The following is a 15,617-nucleotide window of genomic DNA, read 5'->3' as shown; positions in this document are numbered from 1 at the left end:
TTACTTGTCAAATGGAAATCCCCTCTTCACAAAATTTAGGTAGAATCTGATGACGTGTTCCATACACGTTGTCAGCCAACCTGTTGGTACTCAACTAACAGTCTCTAATTTCTAGGAAGCAGTTAGGCCCTGGCTCAATACCTAGCTCTACAACTTACTAAACCTTTCTTGCTTCAGTTTCTTTATCTGAAAAAGGGAAAGAACAGTAGTGCCTGCTGCATAGGACTTTGCTGGGAGGACCCAAAGAGCTCCTATGTAAATATAGTTCAAACCACACTTGGCACATAGCAAGTGCTCAACAAACATGAGCTACTGAAACTCACTACCCTCCTTCCCTACACCTACATTAAGAAAGCACAACTCACCTACCATAACTGCACACTTCCCCATGGCCAAACACCAGGACTTGTCCCTGCCCCGCCACACAGCGTCTAAAAGACATCCAGAAGAGTCAGTGGGCTGCTGAGCCGGCGGTTCCTGCTGCTGTTTTGGCCTCTGTTTCCTGGACCTGCCTCGGTTCCTGACCCTGACAGCGGCTGCCTGGTGCCTACCTTGCCACCTGTACCTCTCCTCTACGCAAGGATGGCCAAGGCACTCCGTGGTGCCTGTGTCCCCCTAGCCCATCACTCATGTCCTTGGCTCTGTCCTGACCCCTAAGGTGAGGGTCAGGTGCAGAGCCATGACCTTCTGTGCCCATTCCCAGCTGGGCCTCATGTAGCCCCAAGTAGAAGTTTCTGGGACCTACCACAAGAAGAGAATAGGCTCCCTCTACAGGGTGTAAAGTAGCAATTCTGCATAAACATCAGCATCAAATGGAGACCGTTCCCTGCCTGTCACTCCACTGACTCCCCAGATTCTTTTCTCTGAGCCCAGCCTTGACCTTGCTTCCCTTAACCTCCTTTCTCTAGGCTTACCCTTCATCCAACCCCTAAGCAGGCCTCCTGGGCTGGTCCACAAAGAGCCTTTGTGAGAATGAGAAATAAGCACCTCTCTTGGATGCTTAGAAGAGATGCTTGAAGAGCCAATGGGACCACATGACAATGAGAAAAAAGTACCCCTTCCTTCAGGCTGGCCATCAGGTGCCACAGCAGACCGTATTGCATTCCATTTAATGAATTCAAGGCAGTTTATCAGGCAATTATCATGTGCCAAGATTTCTGGACCTGCAAACAACAATAAGGCAGGGCTGGAGGCTCTGAGCCTCACAAAGTCTGCTAAGACAATGGGGCTGTAGGAGGAGGGAACCGGTAGACCCACTACAGCCCCCAGAGCAGGAGTGTTCTATCCTCTTGGGCTGAAGTGATAAGGGGCGCGGGGCCTCAGCAGGAGCGCTGCCACCCGATCTGGGCCCTGACAGATGAGTGAGCAGCTGCCAGAAAGAATGTGAGCAGATGCCAGGCAGAGGGGAAAACACAGGCAAAGGCAAAAGGTGGCGACTTCATGGCACATTTAGCAAATGTAAGTTTCCAGTGAAGGGGTGGGAAAGGGAGGGAAGAAGGGAGGGAGGAGGAACAAGCTCACTTCATGCAATCTTTTGGTAAATACTTCCTGAGGAGCTGTTAGGTGCTATGTGCTACGAGCTATAATAGGTCCCAGAAAATAAAAATAAATAAAATAGAATCATAGTCATCAGTGGAGAAAAATCTAATTTAAGGAGAAAGAAACAATTCTAAGTATAAAACAACAAGTCAACCTCACTGATAGAACTGCCCACAGTGCTTCTCAGGTGTCATGGGCATGCCAGAGACAAGAAGGGGTCTGCTGGGGGCCAGAGAGGCAGCCTGTGTGATGGAGGACAGGAGGACCCAGCTGGTGAACACAGGATGGGCCACAGGAGGAGTCCCCAGATCAGGGTGAGGCTAGAGCAGGGTACATCCTTGGGAAAGGGGACAGCAGAAACGGGATGCAGGCACACAAGGGTGCGTTGTGGCCGTCCCACGTGGGCTTGTTTGGAGCAGGGTTTTACTTCCCTTTTGATGTCTTAGTAGCACTCTACATGAGGCCTGCTTTCTTTTTTTGAGGGGAGGGGGATAGTCTCACTCTGTTTCGTAGGCTGGAGTGCAGTGGCACGATCTTGGCTCACTGCAACTTCCGCCTCCCAGATTCAAGAGATTCTCCTGCCTCAGCCTTTGAGTAGCAAGTGGCTGGGATTACAGACATGTGCATCCACACTGGGCTAATTTTTGTAGTTATTTTTTAGTAGAGACAGGGTTTCACCCCGTTGGCCAGGCTGGTCTAAAACTCCTGACCTCCGGTGATCCACCCGCCTCAGCCTCCCAAAGTGCTAGAATTACAGGCTTGAGCCACTGCGCCCCACCAAGGCCTGCTTTTTTAAAGTGTGCTTTTTTCTTTGCTCAGCAGTTTTTTTAAAGCTGTTTTGGGAAAAAAAAAAAATCACATTCCATTTTTTCCCCCATGGTATGGATAATAAAGGCTGGATGTCTCTGACCTAGGGTGACGGTGGGCTCAATTTACATCAATGTCACACTCATTCCAGACAAAAGTGTCCCAGTTTCGATTACAGATTATATGACTGCCCTTTTGTCCTCAAGGTGTGGTCCAAAAGGAAGCATCTTTCTCTGCCATTGCTGTTTCCCACGTGGGCCAACTCAGACGTTCAAGTGGAGCCGCAGCTCAGTTTTCCAATCTGCTCTGAACAAAGGCTCCTTTAATAAAGTGAGACTTGGTTGGAAGGAGCTGAAAATGATCTTGGGTCCTAAGCACTGGACTGAGGCAGAGAGAGCAGAAAAGGACAACAGCATTTCAGGTACTGGCCTCTCAAGAGCAAAGGGAGGCCCTGCACTTGGGGCCCCAGAAACCCCTGGCCTCTGAGCCGGAGCTGTAGACAGCTTCCATCACCACCTTGGAGGGGCAAGGAGAGATGACGGGCTCCACCCCTCCCATCATCACCCGCCCCTGACCATCCCACACCCCCAAACATCGCATTCTGTCCCCCAACCACCACCCACCTCCCAACCTCAGGCCAAGTGACCCAGGGAACCTCCCTTGGAAACAAAGGAGTTGGAGTCCCAGAGATGCAAATCCCTGATTTTAAACATCAGCTGCTGGGCACAGTGGCTCATGCCACTGTAACGCCAGCACTTTGGGAGGCCGAGGCAGGTGGATCACAAGGTCAAGAGATTGAGACCATACTGGCCAACATGGTAAAACCCCGTCACTACTAAAAATACAAAAAAAATTAGCTGGGCGTATTGGCACATGCCTGTAGTCCCAGCTACTCGGGAGGCTGAGGCAGGACAATCACTTGAACCCGGGAGGCAGAGGTTGCAGTGAGCTGAGATTGCGCCACTGCACTCCAGCCTGGCAATAGAGCAAGACTCCATCTCAAAAAAAAAATCAGTGTCTACAGGATTTCTACCACTTTAAAGGCTCTGAAATGCCTCTCATGGAAATGGCCTTCCTCTTCCACCCTCATCCTGTCTACAGCAAGGGCTCCAATGCCTACCCAGCCTTTTTTGCTGCCGAGGGAGAATGAGGCATCTGATCGAGCGTGGAGGTGGGGGAATACTCAGGGAAGAGACCTGAGGAAAAAGCATGCTAGTGGCCCAGGGCTCTGAAGAAAATGGTGGATGCCAGAGAACATGCTAGCAAACCTCCCACCCTATTACTGCTACCTTAAAACATGACAGAGCTGCCACCAATGGAAGTCGCTTTGAGGTTCTTCCCCACATGCCAGTTAAAAAGAAACTGTTATCCTTGTTTTACATGAATATACTGGGGCATGAGTGGTTTTAAGGGATTTGCCCAAGATAGCATGGAGGGAGAATACACGTCATCTGGCAAAGTTTTAAGATGACATGAACCCACACTGTCACCTTACACTCTGTCTCAGACCCACTGGTGAATGCATCCCTGAAGAACTACAGCACTTCAGAGGAAGGAGGAAAGGAAGGATGTGTGCACATCTATTTATCCATTAAGAAAATGAAGACCAGAGCCAGGGTTCAGAGTTTCCGATGCATTTTCTGGCACTTGGTCCATTTGCCCACAATACTATTTACCTTTCCAATTAATTTCACTAATATTCCTTTCCACTGTGTCCCTTAGAAATGATCCTGCCTATTATCATCTAAAACAGTAAAAACTTAAGATTCAAATTTGCTCTTCTAGGATTTGGAGCCTAATTCCACTACCAATTCGACCTTAAGTTTGCTTAACTGGCTTAGAAATACAACATAAATCAATTTCTTTTTTTTTTTTTAATTGAGGGAGTTAGGATAAAACAAAATAAAAACCCAATCAAACTTAAGAAGAAATCCCCCAAATTTTCTAAATTCAGCTTCCTCCTTCGGCACTATAGATTTCATTAGAAAGAGTGAAAACTGGTATTTTTAACGTAAGAGTACAATCCACTACCGGTCAGCATGCAAATGTTTACAATTTTTGTGTTTTTTTGGTCCCTTGGTATTCTATATGTTAAGTAGTAGGAGAAAAAGATATTAAAAAGATGTCTGTCTCCAGTAAATTTCTAATCTAGTAATAGAGGCAAGCAAAAGAAATACCAGGAAACCACCAGGTAATGCATCTGCAAATGCTAAAATGATACTGCATCCACTATGGCCACTAAGAGGGATTAGGAGAGGAAAGACACATGGGCTTTGACGTGAGATTATCAAATTTTCTTTCTTAAAATTTTTTTGAAAGGCTTCACGGAAAGGCAGGGCAGAAGGTGGGCTTCGGTAGATTGAAAATTTGTGAGTTTTAGGAAACAGTATTTCACCTGGGTAAGAAGAGCCCAGACTTACAGACGCAGGTGAAAGTGCGGCTCCGAAAGGGAAGAGAAGGGAAGCATGGATACTTCTGCCCATGCCTAGAGACCTGGCTTACCCTTGCATGAGTGCAGGCACGGGGTGAACCACTCAGTGTGACTTCACAGTCAAGCGAGAGAGAACATTCAGGTGGGATTTGCTTCCCTCTGACATTACCAGCAGCATAGGCTGATGTCAGTGTCCCTGTGCGTAAGGTTCCTTGTGACACAACTCAGAGATCTAAGCCTCCATTAGTTACTTGAGGCACTTCTAAGTACCTTTACAGTTTTATAAAATTTCACTAACATTGGGAATTGTTTTTTCTCATTTCTCTTGGTGCCATTCTAGTAACTTGGCAATTGCTTTAATAGACAAAACTCAATCATGCATGATCTAGCACAGGTGAGAAAATTAGAGGCGTGCTTACCAATGGCAGCACAAAGCTTATGTGGGGGTGCATGGGATGGAATAGCTAACTAGCTAGAAAGGGTCCTCTTTACAGAGGGTCTGCAGTATCAGGCAGGGGCACTGAAGCCTGGGGGTCACCAAGGGCCACAGCACAGGGGACTGACAGGGAGAATCCAGAGGCTGGAACTCTCCTTACCAGTCACCTGCCCTCATTGTTAAACCCCACAGTGTTCTCAGGCCACCATGCCACAAAGGAAAACATACTGGGTAGAGGCAGGAGGCGTGTTTCCATCACTCCTCAAATGCCACTGGCCCGCATGACCTGCGCAGTTAGTGTAACCTTTCTGAATTTAAGCTTTTGTCAACCATAAAATGGAAAAGTTGGACTAGAAGATCACTGAAGTCCATTCTAGCTCTAAAGTTCAAAAGATCTTTGGTCTCCAAAATCAGGTTAAATTCTAGTGCTGGGTGGCTCCGCCCTCACCCTGCTCCCAGTCCAATAACTTCATGCAACACATCGCTGAGAGCCAATAGGAACGAAAGCGCTGATTTAAAGAAACAGGAATATCAAGTGCAATACTGAAAAAAGCTGAAACACACAGGAAGATCTGGATGCTTCCCTCCTGGTGCTTCTAGAAACGCCACAAAATCGCCACATTTGCCTCAAATCACCAAATCTCTTAATTCAGATTATCCATGTCAAGAATATCCAGTTCTCCTATAAACAAAATGATACTTTTATGTTTCCCTAAGTTAGAAATGTTTCTAAGTATTAAAATAAGCACAGTCATAGTCCTAAACTGTATTTTTCTACTGAAAAGACAACACCAGAAGCTAATCTCATGAAATCAGTCCATGTAAGACCAAGCCTGTTAACTACTGTTGTGATGCTAAGTCCAGAACTCCTGTGCAAAATGTGGTCCTAGAACCAGCTAGACCAGCATCACTCACTAAATCAGAATCCCTGCAGGGGGCGCCCAGCCGACTTTGTCTTCCGAAGTCCTCCAGGTGATTGTGACATGCACCTGAATTTGAAAACCGCTTGTCATTTTTCAGAAGCCCACAGAAATAAAAACAAAGCCAACATACCTGGCTCCAAAGATGTCCTTTTTGGCGAGATCAATTCCAGAAACAACTTTTACTCTGAGAATACGCGACTCTCCCTGTGACAAGAGGAACAAAAAAGAGGTTAAAAAACTGATCTTCAATGAATCACTCTCCCATCCAATATTAAAGTCATTGATTTCTACTCAGTCCACTATTGGGATACAGAATAAATCAATTCAAGCATAAGCAATTCTTCCTTACACTGAAGTTCAAAAAGCAATATTCCAGCTCTAAAATTTTGTAGCTCTAGAAACGTACAGCATCTAAGTAAATTAAGCACAAGTTTAATTCAAAGTAGGTCACTAAGATCAATTACTCCTGACATTTAAAGTCGGTATTTCCCAGCTGTACCAAGAATACAATCACACACATAAAACGATCTAAAGGTCCAAGTGTCACAAGTTTGCACAAATAAATAATTCCTCCCTTAAGTTGACATTTTTATGTGACCTGCAATAAAAGGGAATTTAATGTGATATAACATTTCAAAATTATAGTGCTTTTAAAATATTGGCATCAACAAGCAAAAATAATTCCTTAGTTCCGGTAAAAAGAAATAAAATCCATCTAAATGGAAACCACCCCAAAGTGTCTCAGAAATCAATCACCTGTCCATTTGTTCATTTATTCATCATTTCTTCATTCATTCCAAAATTTCCTAAGAAGCTCCTATGCCCAAGGCCTTGAAATACAGACATGAATATGCTCCAGGCTCCACTGAAGGCGACAAGCAGCCCAGCAGTATAGGACTCTACCACAGCTTAGAGTAGTACTTCAGGGCTATGACATTCAGGACAGGTGAGATGGCTTAGGAGAAGGTGGTAGGCAGAAGTCCAGGATAACTCAGGTTTCTAGTTTGGATCATGAACTGTCAACATGAACTGAAATAGAGGACTGTGTCCAAGGTGTCTATGAAGCAATCAGATGGAAAAAAATCGATCACTAAATGGGGAGAAACGTCTGGTCTGAGTAGAGAATTAGAAGTTATCAATGTAGAGTTGGCAGTTACAACCAAGGTCTATAGAAACTTAGCCTAAAAGAGCGAGAGTAAAAAATGGCTCAGGATGAAGTTCCCAAGAACACAATGGCTGACAGAGCAAGAAAGCGCTAATATGAAATTAATCTACCCAATGTTTAGTCAAGATGTAGGTGAGGGTAAGAAAATCTCAAGGATTATATAATGTCAAAGAGAACAACGGCAAGGCAAAAATAAAACATGGAGGGTACAGGATGGTGGACCTTTGTCAATTAGCTGCAAAGATCAAACATACATCCACGCAATGGGCACATATCCTTGAGATACTTTACACTCCAGGAGCCTTCCATCCACTCAACCATCCATCCAACCACATATTCCCAGCACAAGTCTGCCCATGTGGTAAGCACAGTGTCCCCATAATACGGCAAAGAACGCAAATACGGTAAAGATGATGTTCTCATATTGTTTGTGTCAATGTTCTTTCAAACATGGCCTGCTTTCAAGGTTGGCAGGACTGAATGTGTTTGCCAGCCTTCACAAAAGGGTTAAGAGATGTAACACCAGGGAAGTTAGGGATAACTAAAACAATACCCTACTATGGCAACGGGCAGCCCAAAGTGCTTACAGAAGCATCGGGGGTTAGCTGCTGTTCCCTTTTCCCTGGGCACTGCAGGGATTGCTCTGCCCATCTCTGGAACACTCACAGGCTAGGAGTCAGGGTTCTTTCTTTAGCACAGGATGTTATGTAGGCCAAGGCTCTTTTCTGGTTCTCACAGTAAGTTGTCCCCTGCTGCTAATCATCTGATACCTCCATGGCCTGCTCAGCTCAAACGATGTCACTCTTAGAGTATTTTTTACACATGCTTCAAAACTTGAAGTAGTACCAGCTATTTGGGGAAGGGCAGAAGCAGGTGGATCACTTGAGTCCAGGAGCTCAAGGCTGCAGTATGCTCTGATCATGCCTGTGGGTAGCTACTGCACGCAAACCTGGGCAACACAGCAACACACGTTTCTTTTCTTTTCTTTTTTGACACAGAGCCTCACTCTGTCATCCAGACTGCAATGCAGTGGCGCAGTCTCAGCTCACTGTAACCTGCACCTCCCAGGTTCCAGCAATTCTCCTGCCTCAGCCTCCCAAATAGCTGAGATTACAGGCACATGCCACCACGCCCAGCTAATTTTTGTACTTTTAGTAGAGATGGGGTTTCACCATGTTGCCCAGGCTGGTCTTGAACTTCTGACGTCAGGTGATCCACCTGCCTTGGCCTCCCAAAGTGCTAGGATTACAGGCACCAGCCACCCTGCCTAGCCACAACACCCCATTTCTAAAAAACTTTAATGCACAGAGAACCTGTAATGACATTTCTTTATTCCACAACTATTTACTGAGTAGCCAAGATGTGCCAGACATGTTATCTGGAGAAAGAGATGTAAACAAGACCGAGTTCCTGCCTCAAGCAACCCATCATCTAGTAGGTGGAAGACAGACTATAAATATATAATGCAAACGGCAAGCAAGATGACTTCTGATGGTGGCAAGTGCTCTGAAGGCAATATGACAGTTAAACAAAAGCAACTGAGTAGAGGGAGAGGGAAAAAGCAACTGGGGAGACGAACATTCATGGCTGAGTGATCAGGAAATGCGTCATTTGGCGGAAAGACACTGGAGCTGAAACCTGAAGAAAGGAGGCCAAGTGGTGTGCGGGGCTGAGAATTCCAGGAAAGGCTGACAGCAAGCCCCACTTGACGGAGGGAGGCAGAGTCCGTGCAGGGCACCGTGGGATCTGGTGGGGTCAAAGACCACAGAAGCCAGCCTCAGGAGAGGGTGGATTATCTCGACTATTTGGGGAGAAGCACTGGAAAGTTTTAAGCAGGGGAGTGACAAAATGTGGCTTCAGTCTTTGAAAGAACCACCGTGGCTGCTGTGAGTGAACAGGGCAGAAGGAGGGAGGACAATTGGACAGAGTTTCTGGCAAGAGCTTTTAATACGATGGAGGTGGAGAGAGAACCAGATCCAGTATATAAGAATGTAGTTGAAATAAACGTTTTTTAAAAAAGTTTCAAAAGGGCTTATACAATTGAGTTACAAGCATGCTAGTTCTTCCACAGAAAAGTGTCCCTTTTCTACCCAGACACGCAGCTTGACTACATTTCCCAGCCTTCCTTGCAGTTGGGTGCAGTAATGTGACTAAGTTCTGGCCAGAAGTGATGAGGCCTCTTTTGCACCAGCTCCATAAGCCCCGCCCACTCACCAGCCTTCATTCTCATCCATGTCCCTCCATGAAATGGGGAAGGTCCTGGAGATCAAGAAGGGAAAACCATATAAAAGGAGTAGAGCCAAGCACCCCACATCTCCTGACTCTCCCCAGAAATGAGCTGGAGATAAGACTTTTTCTGTTTATTTCCACCCAAAATCAAAAGTTGTTATAGCAGTCAATCCTCAAGTACAATGTAATCTCATTTTTTTTTAAAAAAAGTCAATGATATAGCTGCATAGAAAAAGACCTGGAAAGGGTGATATTAGTAGTGATTACCTCTGGAAAATGAATCACTTCTTTGGGCTTATTTTCATTTTTTTTTCCCTTTTGAAGCATTAAATATTTTTGTTTATAAACCAGACTTTCATTTTTTTAAAAAAAGTAAATACTAAGAAAAGCAAAATAAAAATTTTAACACCATTCAGGCGTGATTTTGCATAAGAAAAACAAACCTGCCATGTGTGGTGGCTCACATTTGTAATCCCAGAACTTTGGGAGGCCAAGCAAGGCAGGTGGATCATTTCAGGTCAGGAGTTCAAGACCAGCCTGATCAACATGATGAAACCCTGTCTCTACTAAATATAAATAGTATTTTATAAATTTTATATTTATATATAAATATAAAATTAGCTGGGCATGGTGATGCACGCCTATAGTCCTGGCTACTCGAGAGGCTGAGGCAAGAGAATCGCTTGGACCCGGGAGGCAGAAATTGCAGTGAGCCAAGATCGTACAACTACACTCTAGCATGGGTGAGAGTGAGACCCTGTCTCAAAAAAAAAAGAAAAAGAAAAAGAAAAGAAAAACAACCCTTTGAGTTATTTTTTAGGCAACTCACAAAGGTATAGAGCTGCAAATATGGAAGATATGAAGGGGTTCTCTTATGTAACATGTAGGCAACAGCTGAGAGGCAACCTTTACTGAGCACTTACTGTTTACAAGCACCTGTCGCAGGAAATTTCACTTCTCTCTTGAGTTCGAAGAAAAGAGAGCATTACTCTATAAAAAATAATTTACACATGCATTTTAGAGACACAGCAAAAATGTCTTATCTTTGCTTCCTCAAAATGACAAGCTTAAACACAGATAAGCAGCCACCGTCATTCTGTAAAGAAGCACATGACAAGGTGTGTAACCAATTTATCAGATGCAGTGGCCTCAGGCTGAGCCGTGGTACTTTCTGAAGCATTTGATTACTTTCATAAAATCTATGTGTGATATTCTGACCCCGTTTATGACTCCAGTAGAATTAAATATTTAACTAAGGTGGCTTTACTTAGACAATGAAAATATTATTCATAGATTGACTGTACAATGCAGAGGAGAAAGAACAGAGTAAAGACACGGCTGAAGAGAACTTTCAACATCTCTTCCTGTCATTAATCTATTGTTCTAAACTGTTATCATGTAACAGGGGTGATTCTGTTAGCTTTACACATGTTCTTCTTTCACACTGAATTTTCTAATTGTTCACTGAGGCATAAAACGAGATAAGGCGCCTAAGCCATAAGTGATAGCAGCACACTAATAAATAAAGTGTCCAAACTGAGAAACAGGTAGTAATCTGAAGGTCCGTTTGCGAGACCTCCATCTGGAACTCCAGCAGCCCTACCCATAAACTGTGCACAAGCAGTTACTAGAGTCCCATGGTCACTCACAAAGCCTATAAAATACACAATCCATCAACAGTGTTCAGGTGGTAAAATAAATTTCAAGTTCCAACTCAAAACTCAAGATACTAGAATTTTCCATTTCTCCTATGACTTTGTCTTAAGAAGGTTAATTTGTTATCTTTTATTCTTATTTTCACAATGGCAGGTCCTCTCCTAAAAAGATGATATCTGAGCTGGGAAGTAGTGCTTTTCCTGCACAGGGAGCCACTGTGACCCCAAGATCACGTACACCAGCTGTCCATGTGGACAAGAAGTTCTAAGCCAGGGACTTCCACAGTTTGATCACTATCAGCTAAATTAATTCATGTATTTACCTTCCATGTTCTAAAGTACATTTCTAGTTCTAGCTATTACCCCCCACACTTGCAGGCTTACAGTAAACACTCTGGATTAAAACAGATGACCAATGTTTTTTGGACCACATAAATATGTAAGTTATATATACATTACTTTAGTTGCTTTAAAAAATAACTAAGCCAGCATATGGATGATGCCCACCGTGTGCCTGCTCCACAGTAGCTATAGTTACTCTTTCCATTCCTGCCTGTTCTTGTCCTAATCCTGAGACAGGATCCTATTTCATGCATTTTTAAAGACTTTTTTTAGAGCAGTTTTAGGGTCACAGCAAAATTGAGCAGAAGGCAAAGAATTTTCCTACATACCCCCGACTGCCACACATTCACAGCCTCCCCCGTTATCAACATCCTGCACCACAGTAGTACCCTGTTACAATTCACACACAAAATCACCTGAAGCCCACTGTTTACATTAGGGTACACTCCGTGAGTTTGTACAAATGTATAATGACATGTATCCACCATTATAATGTCATACAGACTATCTCCACTGTCCTGAAAATCCTCGGTGCTCTGCCTGCTCATCCCTCCCTTGCCTGATTTAAAAAAAAAAAAAAAAAAAATTCACACACTGTCCTATCGCCTCCCCACCCCATACACCTTCCTGTTACTTCCAGCATTTGCAAGGTTGCATCCTCTTCACTGTTTTTTTTTAAGATAGAGTCTCACCCAGTTGCCCAGGCTAAAGTGCAGTGGAGCAATCTCGGCTCACCACAACCTTCGCCTCCCAAGGGTTCAAGCGATTCTCCTACATCAGCCTCCCAAGTAGCTGGGACTACAGGTGCATGCCACCATGTACCACTAATTTTTTGTATTTTTAGTAGAGACAGCGTTTCACTATGTTGGCCAGTCTGGTCTCAAACTCCTGACCTTGTGATCCACCTGCCTCAGCCTCCCAAAATGCTGGGATTACAGGTGTGAGCCGTTGCACCCAGCAATCCTCTTCACTTTCTATCTCTCCACACCAACACCTGCCCGCTACACCTTTCCCTCACTTTGTGTTGGGTCCCACAACCTGTATTGCTGCCACCCCTCCTAAAATCCCTTAGTTCTCCACATCTCCGCATTTTGTTGACTGTATGATTCTCCATCTAATCATACACTCAACAAAAATGCAGAGTGATACCGTGCTTAATGCATTGTTCTAGCAAAAAGGAGGAGCGCAAAACTGAAACAGATGCATTATTCTCTCTCAGGAGCTCACAGTCAATAGCAGAGGCAAGGTATGTGCACAGTTGCCTCTTACACAGCAGTGGAACAGAGGCTAAGACGTGAGCGGGGAGAACAAAGACCCAAGGTGGGAAATGAAAGAAGTCCACCACCAGGACTGCACGTCCAGCTCAAACTCAGATAACACTGACAGAGGCTAACAGCCCTAACTCAAGGAAGGACTCACTGCTGTCTCTGATCATCACTGGCAGCCCAACACATAACATGTGGTCAAATTCTGCTGTCAACAAGCAGAAGCCCCAAGGATATGAGTTTCTGAAAAGACTAAGGGAGGCCAGGTGTAGTGGCTCACATTTATAATCCCAGCAGTCTTTGGGAGGCTGAGGCGGGTGGCTCATGAAGTCAGGAGTTTGAGACCAGCCTGGCCAACATGGCTAAACCCTGTCTCTACGAAAACAAAAAATACAATACTGAAATACAAAAAATTAGCCGGGCATAGGGGTGTGTGCCTGTAGTCCCAGCTATTTGAGAGGCTGAGGCAGAGGAATCACCTGAACCCAGGAGGCAGAGGGTGCAGTGAGCCAATATCGACCCACTGTACTCAAGCCTGGCAACAGAACAAGACAGACAGACAGACGGATGGATGGACAGGGAGGGAGGGAGAGAGGGGTGGGGGGGGAGGGGGAGAGAGAGAGACAGAGACAGAGACAGACAGACACACACACACAGACAGACAGACAGGATAGGACAAGACAAGGCTGTGGGATTCTGTACAACCTAAATTTCTCAACTTCTACTAGGTAATGGCCACTGTTATGCCAAGTAGAAAAAGGATTAACAAATGGGAAAAAAATAAAGGGACAGACCTCCAGAGCAAAACCCTAATTTAAATGCTCAAGGTGACTCTTTCTTCAAGAAATGATGCTGGGTGGTTTTGAAACAGGTCCACCAATTCTTGATATTTCTTTCTTCATGAGGTGGATAATTTCCCATGGATATCTGATTTAGTAACTCCTTTCTAATAGAATATGAAAAAGGTGACAGTGTGTGACTTTGGAGATTAGGTCATAAAGACATTAGCCTTCCTCATTCTCTCTGGGGAAAGCCAGCTGTTGCCATGATGCGCAGGCACTCAATCAGCTGTAGGAGAAGTCTCTGTGATAAGAAACTGAGGCCTCTTGCCTCCAGCCATGTGAGTGACTAATTTTAGAAATGGGTCCTTCTGTTCCAGTCAAGCCTTCGGATAACAGCAGCCTTGGCTGACATCCTGACTCAGACTCATAAGAGCCCTTTCCTGGTATATGCCAGTCACTATGCAAAGACACATGTCAGAACCACCCAGCTAAGCTACTTTTGATTTCTTGACCCACAGACACTGTGAGATAATAAATTTTTGTTGCTTTATAAGCTGCTAACGCTAAAACTAATTTGTTATATAGCAATACATAACTAACATACATTGTGAAAAATCCAATGCAATAAGTACAGTCTAATTTCTCTTCGATAAGTCAAGATTTTCCTATGTATTAGGGTGATTCTTCAAAATAAGAAAAAAAAAAGCAGCGAGAAATAAAGACTATTGCCTGTGTTTTCTATCATGTCAAAGCAGTGGCATTTTTCAGGCAAAATTAACAGAACTTGGTAACTTGTTCAATATAAGTACAGCAGCAGCACTACTTTTAAGAAATATGGAACCTGATGCTGTAATAAATATAGTCAAAATGTGAAATCAAGGCCACTTCAAAAAACTTAAGACATGTGATCATTTATAAGTAAGAAAATTTTTTAAAAATCCAAAAAGAATGACAATCAAGAGAAGCTGAGATACTTAAATGCGCTGCTGAGCTACTTACATGCACCACTAAAGTAACTCTAAATTCACCCCTCTACTCTACAGCCTCAATGGATGCTATTACTAATGGCAGGATGGTCCAACACCAGTTGGCTTAAGCTCATTTATTCATTCTTTCAGAACCTACTCAGCACCTATTACGTGCCATGCTCTGTATCGCTTGCTACCACATTAGTCCAATCTTAAAATGTCCCTTCTCCACTGCTCTACTGAGACCTCCCTAGGAACAAATGAATCTAATTAAAACTGCCTGTGCTGCCACTGAAGGCTCACGACAAGCAGCTTTACTGCTCCTGTAAGAACAGCCTGTGTTCTGCACAGGGACCCAATTCTTTCAGTGAGTATCTGCCTGTCCAACATCTCTTCCCCAATGCTCTGCTTGAGTCCACACAGTGATTCAACCCAAAGTGGCTGCTCAGTGCTCAAAACATACAAGGAATAATGACTCCATCACACGGAGCTCAAGGCTGAAGGATTTACTTTCTATTATAAGGAGAGTCACATATACACAAGTAACCACAATAAGAAATAAGTTTAGTAATGTGATGAATAACATTCTTCAGAAACCTGGAGAAGGAAGACATTAACATACACACAAAGGGTGGGGAGAGGGCAAAAGATGGGGAAGGTGGCAAAAGCTGTAGATGAGTGAATGTTTGAGCCAGGTCTTCAAGAATGAGGAAAGGGGAGGGAGGAGAGGAGAAAGCTGGTGTCCTGGGAGGAGCTAGTGTGCCAGGGAAGCAGGGGTGGGTGCAATAAATGAATGTGGCCTGCACCTGGCTCTATCCTCAGCAGGATGCAGAGCAAACATAATAACCAGGTGAGTGGTGGCTGAGGGGTGCCATCACCCTGAATGACAGCACAGAGGGCATCTGAAAGGGAGAGGACAGGGATGCTAATTACATGGTCTTCTCCACCATCTGGCAGATGAGCATGGAGGACAGGGGACTGGCTCCAATGCTCCCACTGGGGGAAGAGTGTGGCTGCGTGACAGACTGGTTTTCCATGGCCAGAGAGAAGGAATGCACTCGAGTTCGCAATTTTG

The 15,617-nt window shown here is 44.5% G+C and overlaps 1 protein-coding gene across 4 annotated transcripts in view; it reads right to left on the bottom strand.

The window, feature by feature from the left end:
* The window catches only part of NEDD4L (NEDD4 like E3 ubiquitin protein ligase), a 356,397-nt gene that overhangs the window by 233,337 nt on the left and 107,443 nt on the right, over window positions 1-15,617 (bottom strand). For all 4 annotated transcript variants that reach the window (XM_032293594.1, XM_032293592.1, XM_032293593.1 and 1 more), the window contains exon 2: window positions 6,267-6,340. In XM_032293594.1, the coding sequence (XP_032149485.1) occupies window positions 6,267-6,340 (74 nt within the window). The remainder of the gene's footprint in view (window positions 1-6,266; window positions 6,341-15,617) is intronic.

The sequence above is a fragment of the Sapajus apella genome, unplaced genomic scaffold, assembly GCF_009761245.1.
Source record: "Sapajus apella isolate SASKATOON/1434 unplaced genomic scaffold, GSC_monkey_1.0 scaffold30, whole genome shotgun sequence".
In the NCBI taxonomy this organism is placed as follows: Eukaryota; Metazoa; Chordata; class Mammalia; order Primates; family Cebidae; genus Sapajus; species Sapajus apella.
Note: the sequence above shows the minus strand (reverse complement) of the source record. Positions and strands in the feature narration are given on the sequence as shown.